Source organism: Elgaria multicarinata, chromosome 14, assembly GCF_023053635.1.
Source record: "Elgaria multicarinata webbii isolate HBS135686 ecotype San Diego chromosome 14, rElgMul1.1.pri, whole genome shotgun sequence".
In the NCBI taxonomy this organism is placed as follows: domain Eukaryota; kingdom Metazoa; phylum Chordata; class Lepidosauria; order Squamata; family Anguidae; genus Elgaria; species Elgaria multicarinata.
In genome coordinates, this window is record NC_086184.1 from 14,084,021 (window position 1) to 14,109,251 (window position 25,231).

The window sequence follows — 25,231 nt, forward strand, 5'->3', positions numbered from 1 at the left end:
TACGAGAAGGCTCTGTCTTGCGCAGGGGCGCTGTTAGACCTAGGCCCATGCGGCCCAAGCCCCGGATCTATTCCGCAGAGCCCTGAGTGCCCATTAGTGCCAATACAAGGTTTCTTCCTCTGCTTAGTTGCAGAGGAGGGAGGGAAGGTTCAACCCTCCCCTTCCTAAATGCTGCAATGCGAATTGGCTGGCTTAGCCGCCTGTGAAAGTTAAATCATTCCTAGTCGTTATTTCTAAATTTTCATAAACAACACAGGCAGATTTTATGCAGAATTGTGTCATGCGGGCCCCAAATCTTTTCAGTGCCTAGCAACACCCCTGCTCTTGCATCCCCACCCAACAAGCCTCTGACAGCACGACCAAGAGAAGGGCCTGCTTGGGAAGGTTTTAAAACCCAGGCAGGCTCATATGGAAGAACATGATCTTTCATGAGCCTGCCTGGGGTTGAAGATCTTTGGGGGAGGCCTTTCTCTTGGTACTGCTGCAATTCAGACAATACTCACAGAATCAATGCAAGGAGCTGTATTTGATCCATCTCTCTCTCCCTCCCCCCCCCCCACTTCCTGTTTATTCTGCCCATGTGCTCTGGCTCTGATCATGCAGGGAAGAATGAGTCAGGAGTGTTTGGCCAGCAGCAGCAATAAAAATAGAGCAGAGCGCTTGGTGGTCACAGACAAAGGGGCCTGGGCTTCCCATTGACTTCACAACTGCACAGCTGGTTGGAACTTACATGGGATTGAGGCGACTGCAACCTGCAGGCTTATCTTGTGCAGGAGGTATTTCTTCGACTGGTTGACAAAAGAGATGCTGTTCAGTCCCTGCCCCTAAACTGCAGGTTAATTTGGAAGAATTAGGAGGGAAACAAGTGTTCCACACAGTCTTCTCCTTTCTTGGGGATGCTCAGGAGAGACCAACAGAGGAAGTGCAGTGGTCACGGGGTGAGCCGTTCTCTCCCACCCCCATACTAGTTACTAGCATTAGGTAGCTTGATCTTTATCCCCAGATGTAGCAAACACAGTACCAGGCAGGGCCAGAAAGGGGGCAATTTGGCCACCCAGCTGCTGAAGGATGTCCTGGCTGGCTGGCTGCCTACCTGCCATTGTTCCAAGGCTCAAATCAGATCAGTCATGGGTAGAAGAATTTACTGATGTACCTGGTTTTTTATTATTATTATTATTATTATTATTATTATTATTATTATTATTATTATTTAGAATATTTATATACCGCTCCTCCCCATTAAAAAATTTCAGAGTGGTGTACAAGGTAAAATGAAAATAAAAACAGAATAAAACAGTTGAAACAAAATTTAAAAAGAAGCAAAAATCAGAAATCCAAGGCTGCATGTTAAAGAAAGGCTTCTTGGAATAAAGATGTTTTCAGGAGGTGCCGAAAGGAGTACAAGGTCGGAGCCTGCCTGACCTCTAGAGGCAGGGAATTCCACAGGAGGGGGGCCACCACGCTGAAGGCTCTTCCCCTGGTGGACTCAATTGGAGGATGGATCTATATGGAACCATCAGGAGCAGACTCGGATGACCTCAGTGACCGGGCAGGTTGGTACGGGAGAAGGCGCTCTCTCAGGTATCCTGGTCCCAAGTTGTTTAGGGCTTTGTACACTAGGACAAGAAGCTTAAACCTGGCCTGGTAGTGAATAGGCAGCCAGTGAAGTTCCCTCAGCAGAGGAGTTCCATGCTGGAAAGGGGCCGCTCCAGACAACAGCCGAGCTGCAGCATTCTGCACTAGCTCCAGCTTCCAGAGCAGCTTCAAGGGCAGCCCCACATAGAGCGCGTTGCAGTAATCCAATCTTGAGGTTACCAAGGACATCAGTACCTCTACATCAGGATTTACTGATGTACCTAATGTAGAGGTGTACAAAATTGTGCATGGTGTGTAGAATGTGGATAGGGAGACATTTTTCTCCCTCTCTCATAATACTAGAACCCAGCCCCCATGAAGCTAAGTGGGCAGGGATTCAGGACAGATCAAAGGATTTCTTCACACAACGCATAGTTAAAATATGGGATTCACTACCAGAAGATGTAGTGATGGCCACCAATTTGGATGGCTTGAAAAGGGGACTGGACAAATCTATGGAGAAGAGGGCTGTCAATGGTTACTACGCCTCATGGCAATGTGCTACCTCTAGTATCAGAGGTAGCATGTCTATGTATACCAGTAGCTGGGGAACATGGGTAGGAGGCTGCTTTTGCCCTCATGTCCTGCTTGTGGGCTCCTGTCAACAGATGGTGGGCCACTGTGTGAACAGAAGGCTGGACTAGACAGACCCTTGGTCTGATCCAGCAGGGCTCTTATGATTGTGGTGTTGTCTCTAAAGTGAAGAGCAATTAGCTGTTATGCAAACATACACTATACATCAGTATATTGTATTTTATATTATGGTTTTATACTGTTGTTTTATACTTTGAATGTTTTTAATTTTTGTGAACTGCCCAGAGAGCTCCGGCTATTGGGCGGTATAGAAATGTAATAAATAAATAAATAAATAAATATTCCTCAACCCTCCAGATATGCTGGACTACAGCTCCCATAAACCCCACCCAGCACAGCCATTGGCGATGCTGGCTGCGAATTGTGGATGTTGAGCTTCTCCGCAGGTATAACAATCACACTGAAACTCAGGAGTTAATTTATTTGAATTCAAGTATTAGGGGAAAGGCTCACGCTAAAGCACACATCTCAACAGTCTTGGCTCTGCACATTAAAGAAGGCAACTTGTGGCTCCAAAACACACACACACACACACACACACACACACACACACACACACAGGATGGGTAACAAGAAGAAACAAAATTAAATTTTAAAAGGGCAAAAATCACTCATGCAAGCGAATCTACAAAGAAAAGGAGAATCTTGAGAAGAAATAAAAGGCTTGAGAAGTATTCTTGGCTAACTAACTCGCTTCAGCCCCTACTTCTGCCACCGTTAGAGGAGAACTGAGTGGGAAGAGGCCCAGCCTAGCCCTGCCACTTGCCTCCAAGACATGGGGCAAAAAATGGAGAGGGAGGAACGTGCTCTAGGCCTGGGTACAGAACCCTTTCGGTCCCAAGGGCCGTATCAACTCCCTGGTGTGATAGCAGAGGCCTCTCACACGAAGACAACTCTCTCTAATGCACAGGCTTTTCTCACACTCAACCAGATGCACAGATCGTTCCTTTCTTTCTTTCACATTTCTACACCACCTTTCTGCGGGGGAAAACAAGGTAGTCTTGCAGCAATCATGTGAAGGTACTAAAGCCCCCATTCTGCCCCATCTCCCCCAACATGATCACCAAAAGAAGAAGAAATGATCTTGGAACAATGTTCCCTCCCTATCACCATCACCATTTTTTTTTTTGGGGGGGGGGGAGGCAGTGGCAAACACTGGGTGGCTTGGGGGATTCCCTGCCCCCTGTGAGCTGCAATTTTTGCACCCCGGCTCCTTGACTGAGTTCCATTCCACAGCCTGCACACAGCCACACAGAACAGCAGAAATATGGTAGAAAATCATTACCAGAAGCAGAGGCAGGATAGCCTTAGGTTGTGTAAGGGCTCATTTGAACAGGAGCCATTGAGCTATGAATAGGAGGGAGCCGCTAAAAGGGTGGAGGGAAGCGTCACAGACTGAAATGTGTTGATGTGGCAATAAAGGGGACGTCCTCATTCTCCCAACTAAAATGCCTTGTGCAGCTATTCCGTTCTTCCCTCTTAATTTATTACATTTATATCCCACCTTTTTCCCTCCAAGGGGTGTACATAATCCTCCTCTCCATGTTATCCTCACAACATATACTGTTGTTTTTATGTTTCTGATGGTTTTAAAATTTTGTATACTTTTTAATGTTTACTATTTTAAACTGTTGTAAACCGCCCAGAAAGCTTCGGCTATGGGGCGGTATATAAATGAAATAAATAAATAAATAAATAAACAACAAGCCTGTGAGGTAGGTTGGGCTGAGAGTCTGTGACTGGCCCAAAGTCGCCCAGTGGGTTTCCATGGCCGAGCGGGGACTAGAACTCGGATCTCCCGACTCCCAGTCCGACACTTTAGCCACTACTCCACACTGGCTGTCACAGGGGTGTGGAAGTGAAATTATACATGGCCACATTCTTGTAACTGCTGTAAAATCAATTACCCAGATAAAGTATTCTTCACTGGAACACGTTACCAAAAAAAAAGGGGGGGTGATGGTGGAAAAAGAAGTCCACTCAAACACGCGCACACACACCCCAAATCCACACTCTAGGTTCCATACTGGATTTCAGCTTTGAGCTCATTGGCGAGGTAGTTCGTCAACATGCCTAGCAACCTCTCTTGAATGGCTGCATTTCCCATGACCAGGGCTATGAGCTGCGCCGTGTCGGTCCAGTCCAAGTTGCGAATGATGGCGTAGGCGTTGTCATAGAGCCGTTGCTGCTCTACGGGAGGCAACTCCAGAAGAATCTGCGGGATGGGTTTGAACTGTCCGGTGGTCATCCAGGCACCAAGCAAGCCGCCAACAGCGCCCCCTCGAAAAAGCAACAGGGAGATGCATTTTTCGCCCCCCCAGCACGTGCACAAAAGTCGCCCAAGAGAACCTGGTAATCATTTACAGATGCAGGGGCACCACTCTGCACCCCTTCTGACGTGGATAGAGAACAGAGGACTTGGGGGGATTTCAGGCCCACAGAGTAAACCTGGCCCATCAGGGTGGTAATCCAGAAGGCAAGCCCTCTGCCCCCAAGCCAGCCCACCCCTTGACCTGGCTTCTGTGCAGCATTTTCTGTGCAGGAAGCCAGACGATCAGGCTGGGACTGCAGGCATTTGGCCTGCAGGGCTGAGATCAATCACCCCTGCTATAAAAAGCCAGTGGAGGCTGGTGGCTCTGATTTCAGTGCAGCTGTGAATCCATTCTGGGTTTCATTCAGAACCAGCCAGAACTCTAAAGGAGCTGTCCAAGGTGCTGCACCTCAGCCCCAGAATGCGTTCAGCACTTTCGAGAGCTCCTTTAGAGTTCTGCCTGGTCCTGACGGAAACCCAGAATGGATTCACAGCCCTACCAAAATCGGAGCCACCAGCTTCACAAACACTCACTTACCTACGGCTATGCCAGGTGGGCCGCCCATCAAGCCTCCAACAAAAGCAGTTGCACCTGCCACAAGCGCCCCTCGCCCAGAATGCTTGAAGGCAGCCTTCATCTTCCGCTCTTCGGACACATGACACAGGAGCTGCATCACGTCATTCACGCTGACGGGCATCTCGCCTGGCGCACCCCTGAAAGAGTTTCAAAAGAAGCAATCCCTGAACACAGGGGCGATGAACCTCTTTCAGCCTGTGGGGAGAATCCAGTTTTGGAGAAACTCTCGGGCTGGTCTCCTGTCTGGTTAGATCATTACCTGGGATGAATCAGAGGGTACACCTTTGAGAACCAATCTACCCGAGTAAATGTAGAGAACCCCAGAGGCCTGGATTCGGACCGTAGGAGAGCCAAACTTGGGCCTGAGATTCTGAAGCCATTTATTCAACTGAGCCCTAAGACAAGGAACATGTGGTCCTCCACATGGTGTTGCGATTCCATCACCTTTCACCATCCACTACGCTAGCTAGAGCTGATGAAAGCTGCAGTCCAACCACCTCCAGAGTGACACGTGTTTCCTACCTCTGCCTTCAGGTACCACCTACACAGCTGCCCCTTCAGATGCAAAGCCTCAAAATGCAACATGGAGCAATTCCGCTTATACATTCCATCTCTTTTCTCCGAATCCCAGGGCAGCATACGTCGGCTGCCCAAGCAGTCTTCCGTCCAGATGCTCAGACAGCCCTGACCCGCCCAGCTTCCGCAAAACTGCTGCATCACGTGCCTTCAGCTCATGCCTTAATCAGTACAGGAGACATGTAAAAGCCAAACTGTCCGGGCCGTGTATCATAGGACACTTTCCATTTCTTATACACCGACACATAAACGCAACTGCTGGTTGTCATTGCAATGCTTTTCCAAACAGCTTTTCAGACAGATTCACCCGTAAACAATGTACTATTTTGCTTTTGTAGCCTGGGCCAGTGTTTTTCTAAAAAGTAAATGTCTGCTCAAGCATGCTTAAAATCAGTTTCTCCCATTCTCACACAGGGGGGAAACAGTTGTGGTTACTCAGTGGCAAGGGAAAGGCACTCTTCACATATGCACAAAAACATATTTAGGGATTACGGCTCCCTGTTCTCTAGCCATTGATTCCTTGGATCGAAGACAGGGGCTGTGTTCAGAAGACGCCTTAAACCATGGCTTTAACCATGGTGAATAAAGCAAAAAGCTTTATTCACTGTGGTTAAAGCCATGTTTTAAGATGTCTTCTGAACACAGCCAGAGTCTAGCACTAGGAGGGTTCTGACTCAGCTTTAGCCCAGATTTGACCTCAGAAACACCACCAGCCTCTTGCAGGGGATCTACACTACTGCTTTAAAGCACTTTGAAAACGTTTTGAAACCTGTATATGCAGTGTGTCCTGGGCCCCAACAGTTGTCAAAACTGTTATAAAGCGCTTTAAAGGAGTAGCGTAGATCCTGCCTTGGTGAGGTTCTCACATCAGCAGTCCGTGTAATGGCCTATCTAGATCATTATTTAGAAAAGGAAGAGAAAGCCTCTGACCTTCCAAATGTTGTTAGATGCCAGCTGACCACTGGCTACACCGTTTGGGGCTTCTGGGAGTTGGAGTCCAACAACATCTGGAGACTCACAGGTTCCAGAAACAGGCTCCTACGTTTAAATACTTGCTATGTTTAAATTCTCTTAAGCAGGATTCTTTGGAAGCACGCCGCGCTTAGTTCTATTGCCTTTACTCCCAGGTAAGCATGCGTAGGGTTGCAATCTCACAGGGCCAGGTGGCAGATGCTGGTGTTGTTGATCATCAGGACAACAGTCATAAAATCCATTTTATTTCTGTAGTCATGATGGTGCTGCAGTTTTAAGTGGGTTTACTAGGCGACACTGCCATGCACAGACGATGTTTTCTTTCTCTGTTAGCAGGGCTGGCCAACAGCTGTCACCCAAAACGCCTCCCCACCACCCCAAAGGGTCTAACATTACCTAGCTGCACCACGGGCTACGCTTTGGGGAGTGCTGTCACCAAGCGCGGCCCCGGTTTCGGTGTGGTGGGGGAAAGCCCTTCGGAGACCGGCCTCCCACTCGCGCGTGGTCCCGATCTCCGCCCAGGGGGCGGCTGCGCAGCGCTCCCCAGCTCCGGCCGCCGCAACTGGGGCTTTTGCCTGCCTGCCTGCCTGCCTTCCTTCCTTCCTTCCTTCCTACCTCCGGGCGGGGCTGAGCGCACAAACTAGGCCGCTGCTGAGGTCGCGCCCGGAGGCTCCGATGGCGCCGGCGCCGCGCTCACGTGCGCTCGGGGCTGCTCCAGGGCAGAGACGCGTCAGCGGGTAACGGCGAGGGGCGGATCTCGAGCGCTTGGCCCACCTGGCAGCGGCCGGAATCCGGGCTGGAGGAGGGCGGAGCCGGAACGCACAGCTCCTGGCGTTTGGCCCGGGAGCGCCGGCGGCTTGGAAGGAAAATCTGCTGAGCCACCGGTCCGCGCTGAAAAATACGGCTGCAGGGATATATACTCCCCGAAGCAGGGCCCCTGGGCCGTTAACAGCTGCGTCACAGGCAGGAGTTCTGCAGGTGAAGAGTTTTCCGGCTTCACCTCCGGAATTTCCGCTACGTTGTTAAAAGGAGCAGGCTCTGGCTCTTGCCTGGAAACGCTGGGCGGCATCTGCGGAGAAACATGATACCGGGGGATCTACACTACTGCTTTTAAAGCACTTTAAAAACCTTTTGAAAACTGTATATGCAGTGTGTCCTGGGGCCCAACAGTTGGCAAATCTATTATAAAGCGCTTTAAAGCAGCAGTGTAGATCCTCCACCCGCCCCCATTCAGCTTTTTACAACAGGGAAAAAGCTGCACAAAAGAAGAGCAGCCACTGAAGAGGCGGGGCATGGGCAAGTGGGGAAAAACCCCAGTCGTGAGGTTCCCACAGCTGTTTCCAGAGGGGAAAAAGCAGGCAGAATTTCCAACAGCTGAATTCCACCCCCACCCCACCCCACACACACACACCCCGGGGCAAACTACCTCCATGTAGGCTAGACTTGGGGAGCGCACATTGCATTGCCCTAGATGCCACGACCAAAGTGTGTGTCTGTGTGGAAACAGCAGCTGCCCAAGAAGTTCTGAACTGGCCTTTCAATAAAATCCTTAGTATTTTGAATTCATTGGGTCATAGATTAGGCCAGCACTTGGTTTGCTGCCCCTTAGGGATGGGGAAAGAAAGCTGCTGAGCATTCCCTTAAGCTGCCAGCCAGAGTTCCCTCCATGCTTAAGAACATAAGAAGAGCCCTGATGCTGGATCAGACCAAGGGTCCATCCAGTCCAGCACTCTGTTCACACAGTGGCCAACCAGCCATCGGCCAGGGACCAACAAGGCAGGACATGGTGCAACAGCACCCTCCCACCCATGTTCCCCAGCAACTGGTGCACACAGGCTTACTGCCTCAAATACTGGAGATAGCACACAACCATCAGGGCTAGTAGCCATTGATAGCCTTCAGCTCCAGGAATTTATCCAAACCCCTTTTAAAGCCATCCAAATTGGTGGCCATCACTACATCCTGTGGTAATGAGTTCCATAATTTCACTATGCACTGTGTGAAGAAGTCCTTCCTTTTATTTGTCCGGGATCTCCCACCAATCAGCTTCATGGGATGACCCCATTGGGTTCTAATATTTTGAGAGGGAGAAAAATGTCTCCCTATCCACATTCTCCGTACTGTGCATAATTGGTAGCCTGAGGCTACCAATAATCATAACTGAGGCTATCATAATTGATAGCCTGAGGCTATCATGTCTCCCCTTAGCCTCCTCTTCTCCAAGCTAAACAATCCCAGTTGCTGTAACATTACCTCATAGGGGAGATGCTCCAGCCCCTTAATTATTTTAGTTGCCTTTTTCTGCCCTTTTTCCAGCTCTGTAATATCCTTTTTTAGGTGTGGTGATCAAAACTGTACACACTAGTCTTAAGTGTGGTTGCAGCATAGATTTGTATAACGGCAGTATGATACTGACCGTTTTATTCTCTATTCCTTTTCTTATAATGCCAACATGGAGATTGCCTTCTTTAGAGCGGCCGCACAGTGGGTGGACATCTTTATCTACCTGTCCACCACAACCCCAAGATCTCTTTCTTGTTTGGTCACTGCCAGCTCAGATCCCATCAGGTTATACTTGAAGTTGGGTTTTTTTGCCCCAACGTGCATCACCTTACACTTGCTTACATTGAACCACATCTGGGTTCTCAAATCCCTGTGCCGGTTTCTTCTTCATTCCTGGACCCTGCATATACTCTTACTTATCTTCAAAGACATCCAAGGCCTCCCTGCTGCTCCCCAATTCTCTATCCTTAGATCCCAGCACATCCCCTGCCTTGGCTCATTCAGCACCTTCACCCTCAGCTTTCCTGAGGCTGCTCTTCCTTGAAAAACTTCGCCCTTTCTTCCTTACTGCCCTTTAAGCCTGAAATGCTCTATGAGGCCACTTCCAACTTCCTTCACATCCCCCTTCAAAAAAAAATACACCTTATTTATCTGTGGGCATATTCCACTTTAAGTACGTACAACTGAAATAAATTTACATTCGATCCCTGTTTCGTCCTGACTTCATCTCCCTTGCTTTCCTCCCATGTTGAATTTATACTGTAAGTGCTTTGGGGCAAGGGACTTTCCCTCTTGTACTCTGTCAAGCACCACACCCATTGATGACACTTTATAAAATAGAATAACTTTTCTGTTGCCTTTTAAGCTCTGGTTCCAACTACCAACGCCTCAGAATACTTGCCATTTTGTGTCACTGCAATTGGTTACAACGTAGAAAGCACATTCCAACCCTGTGGGATGTGACACAGCTGTGTTGCATATTGCTCCAGATAGAACATATAAGGAAATTATAAAAAGCAACATTAAAAAATGGTTTCCCAATAGCAAAGTGCTACTTAGTTTGGGAGGGGTATGTATCCATGTTGACACTTCAGCCCTAATGCAGGCCTGCATGACTTCTAACCCAACAAGCTGAATGAAAGCCATCAGTCGTGTTTGGTGACCCATAAAAGATGGAATAAAGCTCCTATTTTCAAACAAAAATAATTGCTTCAGGTTGTGTGCCGAGTTCTCTGATCTAAGAGGCTGTGCAAAATAAGACTGAATGAGGAATGTGATTGTGTTGGCTTTTCTACAAAAAGGCACTAATGGTTAGAATGTGCTCAATGGCTTTTGATGGCTGATGGATAATAGGTAGGGGTGTGCATGGACCCCCCACTCAGCTTCACTTTCAGATCCGCCATTTTTCGGATCGGGCCGCTCCGCCCCGCCCCCACTCCGCCTATGCCCACTCCGCTCCGCTCGGAGCTCCGGATCCGGATCGGAGCTCCGTTCCCCCCCCATAGGGGGGGTCACCGGGCCCTGCCGCCATCGCCGCCCATGCGGTGACGGCGGCAGAGCCCGGTAAGGGGGAGGGGGGCCTTACCTGCCTCCGTCCGTGCTCCGTCGCCGTCTTCAATTGAGCCCGCGGTTCCACCAGGAAGTCTGGGCCGCAAGCGGCCCAGACTTCCTGCTGGAACCACGGGCTCAATTGAAGACGCTGACGGACCGCGGACGGAGGCAGGTAAGGGAGAGGAGGGGGGGGTTACCAGGCCCTGCTGCTGTCGCCGCATGGGCGACAGCGGCAGGGCCCGGTAAACCCCACTTACCTTTCCGGCGGAGCTCCGGATCGAGGCGAAGGATCCGCCTTCACCTCGATCCTCTTCGCCACGCTCCGCCGGCCCCCCAATCCTCTTCGCCTCCGCCTTAAGGGCAGGCGAAGCCCCCCGCTCCGCTTCTAATTCGGCGGTCCGATTAGAAGCGGAGCACATCCCTAATAATAGGTATTACGCACAGCCCACCTGCTTAGGGAGAGGATAGAGAAAAACATGTTGCGAGTTGGACTTGGAACGTAGCCAATGAAAGAGGCAACATTTTTGCAACCCGAAGGGGTGACAAGGCTCTTCGGAAATGCTAGTTGCTTTGGGAGAACTGATGCTTTAAAGTCTGCCCATGTTCAGCGTGTGCATTTGTAAATAAACAGATATTGCAAAACAACAACCCTAAAAGGCGGTACTGTGGCCTCAGCAGGGGACTGACCCTTGCTGAATTAAAATTTACGAACAGGTTCAATTCTATCACCAAAGACTTGAATCAAGATAAAGGATTTTACTATATGGCATTACACTATGTGAATTAATTGGTTTACTTTGTGCCAGGATGCTTGTTAGCAGCAACTGTGAATGTCCATTATATATAATGTGAATGTCACTGTCAGTATTTTCTGCATTTAATTTCCACTTGACCATTATTATTATTATTATTATTATTATTATTATTATTATTATTCCGCCGTTTGCCCAATACTGGGCCTCAAGGCGGCCTTACAAAATTTAAAACAAATACATTTTAAAACCTTAAAAAAAAAAAACTGGCTTTCCTTCTGCCTGCTTGTGTTTCAGTCTCAACTCTTGCCTTATGCTTATATATAATAAAGGTTAACATTCATTTAGTAATCTTTACAACAGCCCTGCAAGGTATGTATGTATGCTTACTACCACACTGCAGGTGGGAGGAGGGGATCTGAGGCTGATACATATATTTGAATTCTAGGGAATATAGTGCTATATTAAGTGCCCTGTTGGATCACCAATTAATTGCGCTTCCAGCTGAAAACAGAAGAGCAATATCTCAGCAGCACTAAAAGAACTAGTGTAGAAGCAACCAAGGAAAGAAGAGGGATGTTTAAATGCAAATTATTTGGAACAACAAAGGATGCAGAAAAGGAAATGAGAATGCCTTTGAAGTTGCTTTTATTATAGCCCCATCTGGTGGCTGCATTAACATTTAGCCCTACATTATACCTGTCATGGCTTTGAGTAGAAAAAGAAGCATTGGGTGCGCACTTAAGCTCAAACTACACGTGACAGTGACACACACACATCTTCAAACCCAGGTCTGCGCCAATAACATTTTTAAGTGTGGTGTGACTTAAGGTAGTAAGGGGGCAGATGGGCAGGGTATGTGAGGCCTTCTTCCTCTCAGTGTTCTTTCTTTCCTTGCCTGTGGACTATAACCACGCTGTAACTTTTCATTTTTGCTGAGTTGAGGTTTGGGAGAAAAATGCCTGAGAGCAGGGAGAGGCTTGTGGTATGAAAGACGGCAGCTAAGAGTGCCCCCTCCCTTTTTCTCACACCCCCTCTACCTATGTATCCTTCTGATGCTCTAAATTACACTGACCCCCTTCTGACCCCCAAAACCCTTAGACAATTTTGGGTCACTTGAAGATATCAGTCTCCTAGTAGCTAATATAGTGTGTAGGCCTTGCTTTAAGCATTTCCCCTTTAAAACAAGGCAAGCAGGGAGAGCATGCCTTGTTTAAAATTAAATTTGTGCCCCTCCGGGGCTTCCGGAAACGAGGCTTTGCTTTCAAATAATATGTGCTCTCCCAGCACGACTTGCTTTAAAGGGAAAATGGGGAGGGGGGGTTATTATTATTATTATTAATTTATTTATTTATATAGCACCATCAATGTACATGGTGCTGTACAGAGTAAAACAGTAAATAGCAAGATCCTGCCGCATAGGCTTACATTCTAATAAAATCATAATAAAACAATAAGGAGGGGAAGAGAATGCAAACAGGCACAGGGTAGGGTAAACAGGCACTGGGTAGAGTAAAACTAACAGTATAAAGTCAGAACAAAATCAAGTTTTAAAAGCTTTAGGAAAAAGAAAAGTTTTTAGCTGAGCTTTAAAAGCTGCGGTTGAACTTGTAGTTCTCAAATGTTCTGGAAGAGCGTTCCAGGCATAAGGGGCAGCAGAAGAAAAAGGACGAAGCCGAGCAAGGGAAGTAGAGACCCTTGGGCAGGTGAGAAACATGGCATCAGAGGAGCGAAGAGCACGAGCGGGGCAATAGTGTGAGATGAGAGAGGAGAGATAGGAAGGAGCTAGACAGTGAAAAGCTTTGTAGGTCAACAGGAGAAGTTTATATTGGATTCTGAAGTGAATTGGAAGCCAATGAAGAGAGCCACATAAAAGACAAGGACGGAGGGCAGATGTTGCTCAGAGGCTGCATGCTTCCCAGCACTGCTTTTGAGTAAATATCACTGAACTCAATAGTATTTATTTATTTACTGCATTTCTATACTGCCCAACAGCTGAAGCTCCCTTGCTTCTGATCCAGCTGTAAGAGTGACCCCACTATCAGATTGTAAGAGTGATCTAACTATCATGTTACTTTAGGGTGACCCTATGGAAAGGAGGTCAGGGCTCCTGTATCTTTAACAGTTGTATAGAAAAGGGAATTTCAGCAGGTGTCATTTGTATGCCTGCAGCACCTGGTGAAATTCCCTCTTTATCACAACAGTTAAAGCTGCAGGAGCCCTGCCCTCTTTATCAGATACTTTTCTGTTTGGTCACTCTAGCTATACTCCTGCTGAAATTTCCTTTTTTAATACAAGTGTTAAAAGACACATATAGAGCCTCATGTGGCGCAGAGTGGTAAGCAGCAGTTACTGCAGCCGAAACTCTCCCCATGGCCTGAGTTCGATCCCAGCAGAAGCTGGTTCTCAGGCAGCCGGCTCGGGTTGACTCAGCCTTCCATCCTTCTGAGGTCGGTAAAATGAGGACCCAGCTAGCTGGGGGAAAGGTAACCATGACTGGGGAAGGCAATGGCAAACCACCCCCTCTACAAAGTCTGCCAAGAAAACGTCAGTGAAAGCAGGAGTCCTCTAGGAGTCAGCAATGACTCAAGTGCTTGCACGAGAGGTTCCTTTCCTTTCCTAAAAGACACAAGACCCCTGTCCTCCTTTTCATATGGTCACCCTATGGAACTTAAACCATGTTAACTTTGTTTTTGGCTTCCAATTAGCTATGCTTAGCTTGCAGGTGGAACCACAACAGTCCTCTTTATACCATGATCTGGCTTAAACAAATGCTGAATGTTACCAACTTAACCAAGACTCCTGAAATAACCATTTCTGTGACAAGGCACCAACACATAGGATCAGGGAGCTCGGGTTCAACCAGCGGTGCAAAGGGACAACTTCTTTTCTTTAATGCTGCTGCTGGGATCCAGTTTCAACTAGAATGCTGTTGCACTTGGTTAGCCACTGTGGGAAATGGGATGCTGAATGAGATGTGCACACAGCTACTGTGTGATTAACTGGATCATTCCGTTGGAACATCCTGGAATGTTTTATCATTGGTCTATTAGAGGTACGTCACAGGGCAGGGAGAGCTGATCTGCCTGTGCAGTCCTGGTAAAGCTGTAACATTCAGATATCACAGGTTTCAATGCTTCCCAATGAAAAAAAAAAGCCTCGCACACAGAAAGTTCACATTTTAAAGACAAAACCATTCTAAAACCCTTCTCTACAGCTACCCACCACTACCACCACAAATATATATATCCCCCTCAAACAAAAACAAATTCCTTCAGCCTTTTCTCAAAGAATTTGCTTTCAGGATACTCTATAAACTTCCACACTTTTAGACCAACTCCTCCTTTGGACAACATTTCTAGTGACATCCTTGGTGCTAGACGTATTGCCAAACCAACCGGCTTAAAGGCTGCAGCGCTGTAAAGACAGAAAAATCCCCTAAATAACCTCTTTTAGTATATCTATCAAACAGTAGATGTCTCCCTTTGCTTGTGGCTGTGTGATGCGCCTCTCATGTGCGCTAGGCAAACATAGACAGCCAGTATTAATTTTTCTTTCCCAAGCTAACATTCCCATCATGCTTTGTAGAAAATCCACAGGGGAGAGAAGATAACGTTGAGTACAAGCACTGAGAACAGAGCACCATGAAAGCAACAAATTATAAACTCCACCGAAGAGAGAGAGAGGGAGAGAGAGAGATATTTTTTCCCTGTCAGTAGGATCACAGGCCTGGTACTTTAGTCAAAGCCTGCGTCTTTGCCAGCAGGTTCAAGAGAACCATCTGCAAGCACTAAGTGATTCCTTTCAAGCAAAGATTCTCACGACGACGACGGCAACCGAACGGATTACAGGGCACAAATACTGGGAGAGAAAAGCTGCTTCAAAATAATACAGCCAAGACAATGGGTTTACTGTTCCGGTAGCAAAGCGAAGTACAGGAGGGGATTGCAATGAAAGGGAAGCGCGATATTTGCACACCTCAGAGGGCTCTCACGTGTCGTGAAATTTGGCAGGACTCGTGTTTCTCTCGCTTGTTGCTCTACCCCTCGAACAATGAGGCTAAACCCCACATGTGTAAGAGCTGGTAGCGTACTGGCAAAACACCGGAGAAATTCTCCTACCTAATCACACTGCGTGCAAAATCAAGAGAACAAAAGGACTCTGCGATGCTTCTCTTACCGTTGGGGAGATAATTAAGGATGAATGAAATATTGTTCTGTGGATTGGAAATGAATGTGAAAACCTTCTTAGGAATAATTCTGTCCGTTACTTTTGGGCTAAAGTCTACCCTCCACTGCAGGGGTGTGTGTGTTTGTATAAAAATTTGCATAGCATTTAAATAAATGCCCTACATGATGGCAAACTTTGCTTTATTTGCATAAACACACAAAGCTGTTTCCATTATTATTGATATTACCTGGCATCATTAAAGAGAGAGAGAGAGAGAGGGAGATGAAGAATAAATGAAGAAGATCCTATGCTACAGGGCCTAGTAAGGAAATCTATTCTTTTTGGTCCACTACACACTTCTGCTAGTGGCGTGGAGAAGAACCTCTTTCACCCTGAGTGCTGAATTCCATTCTGGAGAAACTCTTGTGGGACACCTTCTAATGGTGGGCAGGGCTGAAGGTAAACTGGGCAAGGAACACCGTCCTAGCCAGGATCACAGCAAGTCAATCAAACCGAAGATTATTTGGCCATGGATATCCCTACATGCATTCATACACTAGACATTCCACAAATCTAAACCAATGTAACTATCACGGCCTCCTCCAAAGAATCTGGAGAATGGCAGTTCAATAAATACTGAGAATTCTCTGCTGGAGTTCCTTAGCACCCTTCAACCCTCAAAACTACAATTCCCAAGGAGCTCTGGGAAGAGGGAATGACCATTAGCATAGTGTAGATATGCTCATTTGAGTTCTTTCCCATCATCATGGCTTACCCATCTCTTTGTTCAACACCATCCATCTCTTTAAACTGAGCATGGAAAATGTGTGGTACACCAAGACAAAATGCAGCTCACGGCTAAACATTGTGGCCTGCCACGTGTGCATCAACCTACCGTGGATGGTATGCTGCATCTGGCCTGGCAGGTCACAGGTTGGGCATATTTCCATTTGAACAACATGAAGAGATACCCTTGCAGGGAAGACAGGGGCCACCATACACTTTCCCAAGGCCCCTCTTTTAGAGAATGATGCATATTCAACACTTACAGGGACTCAACTTGTGACAGATGGGGCTACACCCCTCTTGAAAACTCAAGCTTGCAGTTTGGGCGTACACCTGGACTTGGCCCTGAACCTGCATGCTCAGGCTTTGGCTGTGGCCAGGAGTGTGTTAGTGTAGCGGAGGCTAGTGTGCCAACTACACTCCTTCCTAAAGATGTCTGATCTGGCCCGACACCCATGCCTTATTTACATCCTGTTTGAGCGACTCCAATATGCTCTACGTGGAACTGCCATTGAAAAGTGTTTGGAAACCTCATCTGTTCCAGAATGCTGCAGCCAGTGTGCTAACTGAGGGCCAGTTACAGGAAGCACGTGACTCCTTTGTTACAACAGCTTCACTGAGTACTGGTCTGTTTCCGGACACAATTCAAACTGCCAGGTATCATCTACGACAACATATATGGTTTAGGACCAGGCTCTATAAAAGACAGCCTTCTCCTGTATGAGCCTATCCAGGTTTTAAGTTCTTCAGAAAAGGTCCTTCTTTCAGGACAGACACCTTCAGAGACACATTTGATGTCGAAGTGAGAGAGGGCTTTCTCGGTGGAACTCCCTGACGAAGGAGGCTAAGTTCATTCCCTCTCTGCTGTCCTTTCACCAGTAGGCAAAGACATTTCTATTCAAGAAGCCGTTTGGAGGCAGGTCTGTTGGGTTGGGTGCTTTGTTTTGCGGGTTGTCATCACACGTATGACCACACATGAACGAGCCTCAAACTCATGCCTCTCCTCTCATGCGTCTTCCTGCCTTGTTGTAATTAAGAATAGTTTGATATTCTTATCTGAATCTGAAAGGGAGTATGCAAAGCCAAGGTTCAGGCAGCGTGCAACACCAAACTAAACTAAACTTGATTTTGTTCTGACTTTATACTGTTAGTTTTACCCTACCCAGTGCCTGTTTACCCTACCCTGTGCCTGTTTACCCTACCCAGTGCCTGTTTACCCTACCCAGTGCCTGTTTATCCTACCCAGTGCCTGTTTACCCTACCCTGTGCCTGTTTACCCTACCCTGTGCCTGTTTACCCTACCCTGTGCCTGTTTGCATTCTCTTCCCCGCCTTATTGTTGTATTATGATTTTATTAGAATGTAAGCCTATGCGGCAGGGTCTTGCTATTTACTGTTTTACTCTGTACAGCACCATGTACATTGATGGTGCTATATAAATAAATAAATAAATAAATAAATAAATAATAATAACCCACATGTAGACCAGAACACTCCCCCACCCAAGCTCAACATACACCAAACTCTTGTTTATCCAGAAATCTGATAATCTTAAAATGTTGCAGTGCCGTAACTTCTAATTTCTAACCTCAGGGCACGCTGCTGCCAATTATTTATCCTGGACTCCAGCACCAACCAAAAGGACAATCCTATCTGCTGTGAGAGCATATCATTAGATGAAGAACTTTAAAAAGTACAATACAGGAATTACTCCTGGATCAATAGCTGTGGGGAATGATGGCTAATGTATACGGAATGATTGTGTACTTTAAAAAGGACATTCCAGTTGATGTTATTCCAAATTCCCACTGTTCAGACAGAATGCCTTGGTTGCTTGCTGCTCCATTGCTAGTCAGCTCAGGATTGAACTATGTGACACTGGAGTTCTGTGACTGGAACTGCCAATACATTTTTCTTCTTCGGAAAGCAGCTGGGCCATGGTTTAGGGGAAAGGGGTCCAACCTTTCCCCCTGGTGCCACAGTCCCAATACACATCCTCTTCACAACAGCTTTAATTATGGAGAAGACCAAACGGCCCCCATATCTTTTCTCCTCCATGGCTAGTAGCAGATTCAGGGGTGGGGAGGGAATCAGGCAGGAATTGATGCAAGGGCAAAGGGCCAAACTGGGGTCCGTTAAAAAACAAACTTAGTATTGTTAAATGCTGTTAAATGCCTGGGAGAAGAGAAAAGTCTTGACCTGGTACCTGAAAGATAACAGTGTTGGTGCCAGGCGAGCCTCATTGGGGAGATCATTCCACAGTCAGGGGGCCACCACCGAAAAGGCCCTCTTCCTTGTTGCCATCCTCCAAGTATCCCTCGGAGTAGGACCTTAGATGTTGAGCGCAGTGTACGGGTAGGTTCATGTCGGGAGAGGCGTTTCATCAGGTATTGTGGTCCCAAGCCATGTAGGGCTTTATAGGTTAAAACCAGCACCTTGAATTGGGCTCGGAAACGTATAGGCAGCCAATGCAAGCGGGCCAGAATCGGTGTTATATGTCCAAACCTCCTTGTTCCAGTTATCAATCTGCAGCTTCTGAACCGTCTTCAAAGGCTGCCCCATGTAGAGGGTATTGCAGTAATGCCAAAATACTCCAAAATATAATGAATGTAATAGAGTTTAATAACTGCAAATATTACTACGTGACCTTTGAGGTCTTTTTTGCCATCCATTTCAAGTTTATACTGGAGCAGGTGCCCATTCTGGTGCACAGGCTGTCATTTTGGATTCCCTTCTTCCTGCAGTTTCAGGTTAAGATAAATTCATTTGTGTTGTCTGCAGTTTTACAGCTCTTGCTGCTTCTAATGCTTCAAATCAGAAAATTAAATGCATTTCTTCCATATACTCAAAGGAATTCTGCCAGCTTGTGGTGACTCTTTGAACATGTCAGTCTGGGAGAGACACCTGAAACACCTATTTCGTAATTTCTCGATATCACTAGGGTGTGCTATAGCTCACAAAATCTCACAGAAAGGCAGCATTATAAGTCATCTCTTGCCACGTTACTCGGCATTTTAAATTAAGTGAAAACAACTTCAATTGAACAACACGTCTACATTTAGAACAATGTATGTTATCTAGAAAGGATAAACAGGATAAAACTCTATCAGCTCACTGCATTGTTTGGGCTTTTTTAAAAATTAAAGCAATATATAGCATGTTTAAGTGTTCAAACCACATTACATATATTATCTCAATAATCCTTGTATAATAAAATGATAATATTTGTACAGAACCTCGCAGGCATTGTCATAGTACTCCTTAGAACACCCCTTTAAAGGTGGGCCAGTATTATTAGTTCCACATTGCCGGTGGGGCCTGGACTTTGGAAGAATAGTGACTTGACAAAGCCTACTTTCCTCATCACTCATCTCACTTGCAAACCAAATGGCATTTGGCATTCCTGCGGCAGCAGGATCAATGCAAGTTGAACAGCAAGCTGGATGTGCTTAAGTAATCACATGAATTACTTTGCTACTTGCTGAACTCTGCAGATTCATTCAACCCATATTTCACAGAATACGATTGTATGAACCTGCCCTGAGTGTAGTCAAAAGGGAGTTGGAACATGGATGAACCCAGAAAAAAAGGAGTGTCCCCCAAATCAATGTGGCGTAGGTCCCATCAGTGTCATAAATTAGTATTGAGCAGACAGAAGCAGAAGTGCATTTAGAAACACACTCCTGCTCATGTACTACAACATCTTCAGAGGCCGTCCTCCAAGGTCCTCCAACATCAGAGGTCCGGCAGGTAGCAATTAGGCACTCTACTTACAGAATTTGCTCTTTAAGGAAGCGGGCCTGTTGCCTACTCAATAGCTTTTCAGCACCATTTCTTTTAAATATTTTGTTTTCTGATGCCTTTTAACCTGCTGAAACGTTGTATGCTGCCATGTTTTATTATTCTATTGTTATGTATTTGTTTTATATCTTTTTCCATACAAACCTCCCTGGAAATAATTACTGAAAGTTGGTGCATAAATTCATTACATTAAATCAATAAATAGTACAGAGTAGAATCCTGATAGCTAGATCAGAACTAGGATTTATATATGCTAGAATGTCATTAGTCTGCTGCCTAATACAATACGCGACTAAAAAGGCATTGCCCTGTAGTCAGGCAGCAGGTTTAAATGTATTCTTTAAACTCACAAGCACTTAGAAAACCTGCATCATCTTTGACATGGCATCCCACCCACCCCTTGTATAGGGGAAGATTATGGTGTTTCCTCACCTTAAAACTATTGTTTTGAACTGGGCATGGGAAACATGTGGCTGCAGGCTAAGGCTGATGGGAGTTGCAGTCCAACATCCGGAGGGCCACTTTTCCCACCCTTGTTTGAATCTTTTGTTCATGAAGATTTAGAGTGCAATCCTATGCATGTTTAGAAGATTTAGAGTGCAATCCTATGCATGTTTAGAAGATTTAGAGTGCAATCCTATGCATGCCCCAGCCAGTACTTTAATTGGATGACAGCCTATACTCACTCACTCATTCACTTACGCACACTCACTCACTCATTCACACACGTACACTTTTTTTAAAAAAATACAAGTTTATGAATTTTATATTTGTGGAAGAATGCTTGGAAATATGCGGACAGTAGATGCTAAATGGTTCAAAACCAAGCATAAACGCAACATGGTTCATGGAATAGATGTAACTATCAGAGATAAGGACTCCCCAGAGTTCCTGAGCATATTTATTATATGATGATGATGATGATGCTTCACTGCTTTGGTATTTGTTCATCCTTTCCCATTCTTATTAAGACACTGCCTTTCAATCTTCATTTATTGGAAAGCTAAAGATGTTTACTAAAAATAACTTTGGAGCCGCTAAAAAATGCAGCCTTTCACTTGTAAGTTTCCACCAGCTGGGCCTGTCTGCTTTAGAACTGACACCCTTGAGAGTTACAAATAGGATTTAAGGAGGGGAAATGGTTTATTGGAGGATGACAAACCGCTTCTATTTTTAATGTTCATTTTACCAAAATATTGTGCAGAGTCCTCTTTCTTTGTGAAACACCTTTACTTTGTTTTTTTTGTTGACTTATTTCCCTATTATCATCTTTAATTGTGTGATGGGGGAGAGACCTGAACACTTATTGTTGATTTCAGGCTACCTGTATTAGGCTTTACTTTAAGTTCCTCAGCAAGGGCTTTCCTTGCTCTAGTACATGAAGAAACATGGCTTAATTTGAGCTCAGGCCTAGTCCTATAAGCATAGGCTGCATTATACAGATCCAGACCATTTATTTAGTTTGTTTAAAATATTGTCTGCATCAGGCAGGTGCCTTGTTTCCTTGCAAAATCACTCTGACTTTCATCAATAAAGAGCCATGGAGACTGCGTGTTACTCCGTGGCCATGTGTTGCCCACCCCTTGTCTACACTGAATAGCAACAACTCTCCAGGTTTTCTAGACCTACATAGAGGTGCCAGGAACCATTTGCATGCAAGACATGTGCTCTACCACTGCCCTGTTCTCATAGAATAGTAGAGTTGGAAGGAGCCTATAAAGCAACCAAGTCCAACCTCCTGCTCAATGCAGGAATCCTTGTTAAAGCATAACCAGTGAGCTCCAGCCCTTTCCCTTGCTCTGTAGTCCCAGAACTCGTTTTTAAATACAAGGACTTCTAAGATGTGAAGTAGCACTTAAGCAAAAAATGCATCTAAACACATTCGGAATGAATTTTTTCCACCACTTCTCTCCAAGACATATAAGCATGGCTACTGCAGGCACCACTTGGGTAGTGCCTGCGATGTCAGATAAAGATAATTACACAACCTCCCTGCCATGCTAAGTTGCTATTTTTTCCTGAATACAATAGTATAATAAAGAATGGGTGCATGAAAGGACATTCAGTTGATAAAATGTACTATTGATTAATTGAGCAGCACATTCTTTTAAAAATAATTTTAATGTAAATATTCATAGAAACCGTATAGCCACCTTAAAAGAGGCATTTCTTCCTGTGTCAGAGAGAATAGGGAATAACTATTCTAAGGCATTTCCTACTGTGACATATGTGCATCGTCTTAAAACAAAAGAAACAAGCTTTTTCCTATAGTTTTGTTATATGCATAAATTAATGTATTAGCATTCATATGGTAAATTGGCAAAGAATTTTATAATAGGGTAATAGCTCTAGTGCATATCTACCTGAATTCCCACAAAGACCTGTGAAAGGAAAACTAATAGCCTTGCAATACACACTCCTCACACAGAGACAGTAGCACCCTATCATTCAGAAATATTTTAAAAGTAGAGTATGAATGCTTTAAATTAATAAATCCTGAAAAGTGTGTAGCGCTTCTTTTCCATCACCTTCAACAGCGTTTATAAAAACTGCCCTTAGGAGTAAAATTGACATGACCAGAAACTGCTTACAATCCGGTCTAGTCAATTTCTCCACTGCACTGACTGTCCTGTATGGGGCTAAAAGAAGTCCTGGCTGCAATTAGAAAAGAATTAGAAAAGAGCAAAGGTATCCACCTCTCAGACAGGCTCCCTTCTGCTCTTCTTCTCTACTAGGTCTGCAGTTTACCAACCAGTAGTACGTAGGTAATTTTATTTTTATTTATTTAAAACGTTTCTTGGCTACCATTCAGGACAGAAGCTCTCTCAAGGTGGCTTACGCACCACTGGTAGGCCTGTAGTTCTCACAAAAGTTTCTTCTTATAGCTAGCAGTAGTAGGTAAGCTACCAGTAGTATTGGGTTGGGAAAGTGGGGTATAAATTGTATTTTGTAAATCACCCAGAGAGCTTCGGCTGTGGGGCGGTATATAAAATAAATAAATAAATAAATAAATAATGACAGTTCAGCATTGGTGCTGTGGCAGTGCTAAGGGAGGTGTTCTGCAGTACAGGTTGGCAGCTGGAGGCCTTTGCCTAAACCCAGGCTTCTGGGATGTGCTCCCTGGCCCCTTTGCCCAACTGGAGTCACTTGAGATGAGAAGAAAATGCTATGTATGGCAACAGAACTCGCTAGCAAGCCACCTTAGGTGGAGAAGATTGGGGTGCTCAACCGTCAAGTCTCACCTATTTCTCAAAGTGAGTCCTCAAGGGAAACCACAATAGCAGTAAAGCCATGATAATCAGTTCCAGTCTTCACCCCCACTGCGTATTGCCACACATCTTTGATTAGAGGGCAAGGGTTCAAGTATGAATTGGTCCTAAGTGGGCACAGCCTCAAGCTTATTTTATCTTGAGCTTTCCTGGCTCCACTTGTTAAGCTACTTAACAAGATTTCTCAGGGATCTGCTATAGACAATGAAGGTCCCCCTGAAGACCAGTTAAGTATAGGCCTGTAATGAGCATAAATCATAACCATATACCAATTTCCACCAGTCTTACACCGAGATAGACCTTCCTACATAAATATCTGCTGCAGAAATAAATCAGAGACATTAGCAAGAGCCCCGCCAAATGAAACAGCAGAAGTCTTAACAGTTATCAGGCCAGTTAACAGAATAAACCTATTAAATAAATAAATTTGCTCTCCACCAATTTATGTCACCACTGTACTTAAAGTGAAACCTTTTAAATGAACAGATTTACTGTGTATGGAAATCTCCACTGGGCCTGGGTAATTATGCAGAGGCGAGGCGTTACTTTTAAAGTGGATGAATGGGTTGATACTTTTTTGATTTACTGCAAGAAACAGAAAAATGGTAATGGCACAAAATAAGCTTTTGCAAAACCCTTTTGGCAGACAGAAAATGTTTGATTTACCTAGAGCATCCATCAGGTTCTGTATTTTTAGATCAAAGTAGATAGATGGCAAGGCAAAATGGATATTATTTTGGTGTGTGTATGTGTGAAGGGGGTTGCTACTGCTTATCTATTAACATTGCAAGTTAAATTAAAAGTGGAGGAGGAAAGGGGGGAATCCTATTGTGCCAATGGGTAGGAATCAATCATAACTCATTGGCTAATCTAGCAAATGGATTTTCTGTACTGCTGGGATTGGGAAAAGTCATGTAAATGCAGTACCTGCCATCTATGGCCACAGCTAGACCTAAGGTTTATCCTGGGATCATCCAAGGTTCGCCCCTGCCTGAGCACTGGATCCCCTGTGTGTCACCTAGATGAACAGGTTTGACCCCTGGACGATCCAGGGATAAACCTTAGGTCTAGGTATGGCCTATGTCTCTGCTCCCCTAACCAGAAACTTTGGCCTTAGCTAGACCTAAAGTTTATCCCAGGATCATCCCTGTTCATGTAAATGACACACAGGATATCTCGGGAGCAGGCAGGGACGATCCTGGGATAAACCTTAGGTCTAGCTAAGGCCTTAGTCTACTTCTAGAGGACAGACGGACTGGGTGAACACCCATCCAGTGCAGGTACCTCAGATCCTGTGAGCAGCCCACTGGCCTCCTCATCAACTCCATACCTACATGTGCAGCAGAGATGGAAAATCCCAATCTGTGCTTGAGTCCACTCAGGTGAAGATGGGCTATTTCTATGAGAACTCCCACACCAGATAAAAGGAAGCGCTTCTTCACACAGCACAGAGTTAAACTCTGGAATTCAAAACCGCAAGATGTGGTGATGGCCACCAATTTGGATGTCTTTAAAAGGGGGTTGGATAAATTCCTGGTGGAGAAGGCTATCAATGGCTACTAGTCCTGGTGGCTAAGTGTAATCTCCAGTAGCAGAGGCAGTAAGCCTGCATACACTAGTTGTTGGGGAACATGGGTGGGAGGGTGCTGTGCTACCATGTCCTGCTTGTGGGTTCCTGGTCGACAGCTGGTTGGCCACACTGTGTGGACAGAGTGCTGGACTAGATGGACCCATGGTCTGATCCAGCAGGGCTCTTCTTATATTGTACACTCTTTGCATGGTATAACTTCCTAAAGTTTCTGTTACACCTAAAGCACCCCAAAACTTAGGAAGTTTCTACTATGTCAGAATTAGAGGGAGGAGGTGTGCTAAGATGTCTGTTTGATTGAATGCACCTTCCTCTTTTTTTTTCTTTTTTTTTAAATCCTTTCATGTGGGACAGTAGCATGATATTT

At 45.6% G+C, this 25,231-nt stretch overlaps 1 protein-coding gene across 1 annotated transcript in view; it reads right to left on the reverse strand.

Annotated features, from left to right (window-relative positions):
* Nucleotides 1-2,630: 2,630 nt before the first annotated feature.
* Nucleotides 2,631-25,231, reverse strand: part of LOC134408734 (protein C19orf12 homolog) — a 31,648-nt gene continuing 9,047 nt past the window's right edge. Inside the window, exons 2-3 of the mRNA XM_063141132.1 lie at nt 5,079-5,254; nt 2,631-4,509 (exon numbers count right to left, since the gene is read on the reverse strand). Coding sequence (XP_062997202.1) covers nt 4,244-4,509; nt 5,079-5,238 — 426 coding nt within the window. The 5' untranslated portion in view covers nt 5,239-5,254 and the 3' untranslated portion in view covers nt 2,631-4,243. The remainder of the gene's footprint in view (nt 4,510-5,078; nt 5,255-25,231) is intronic.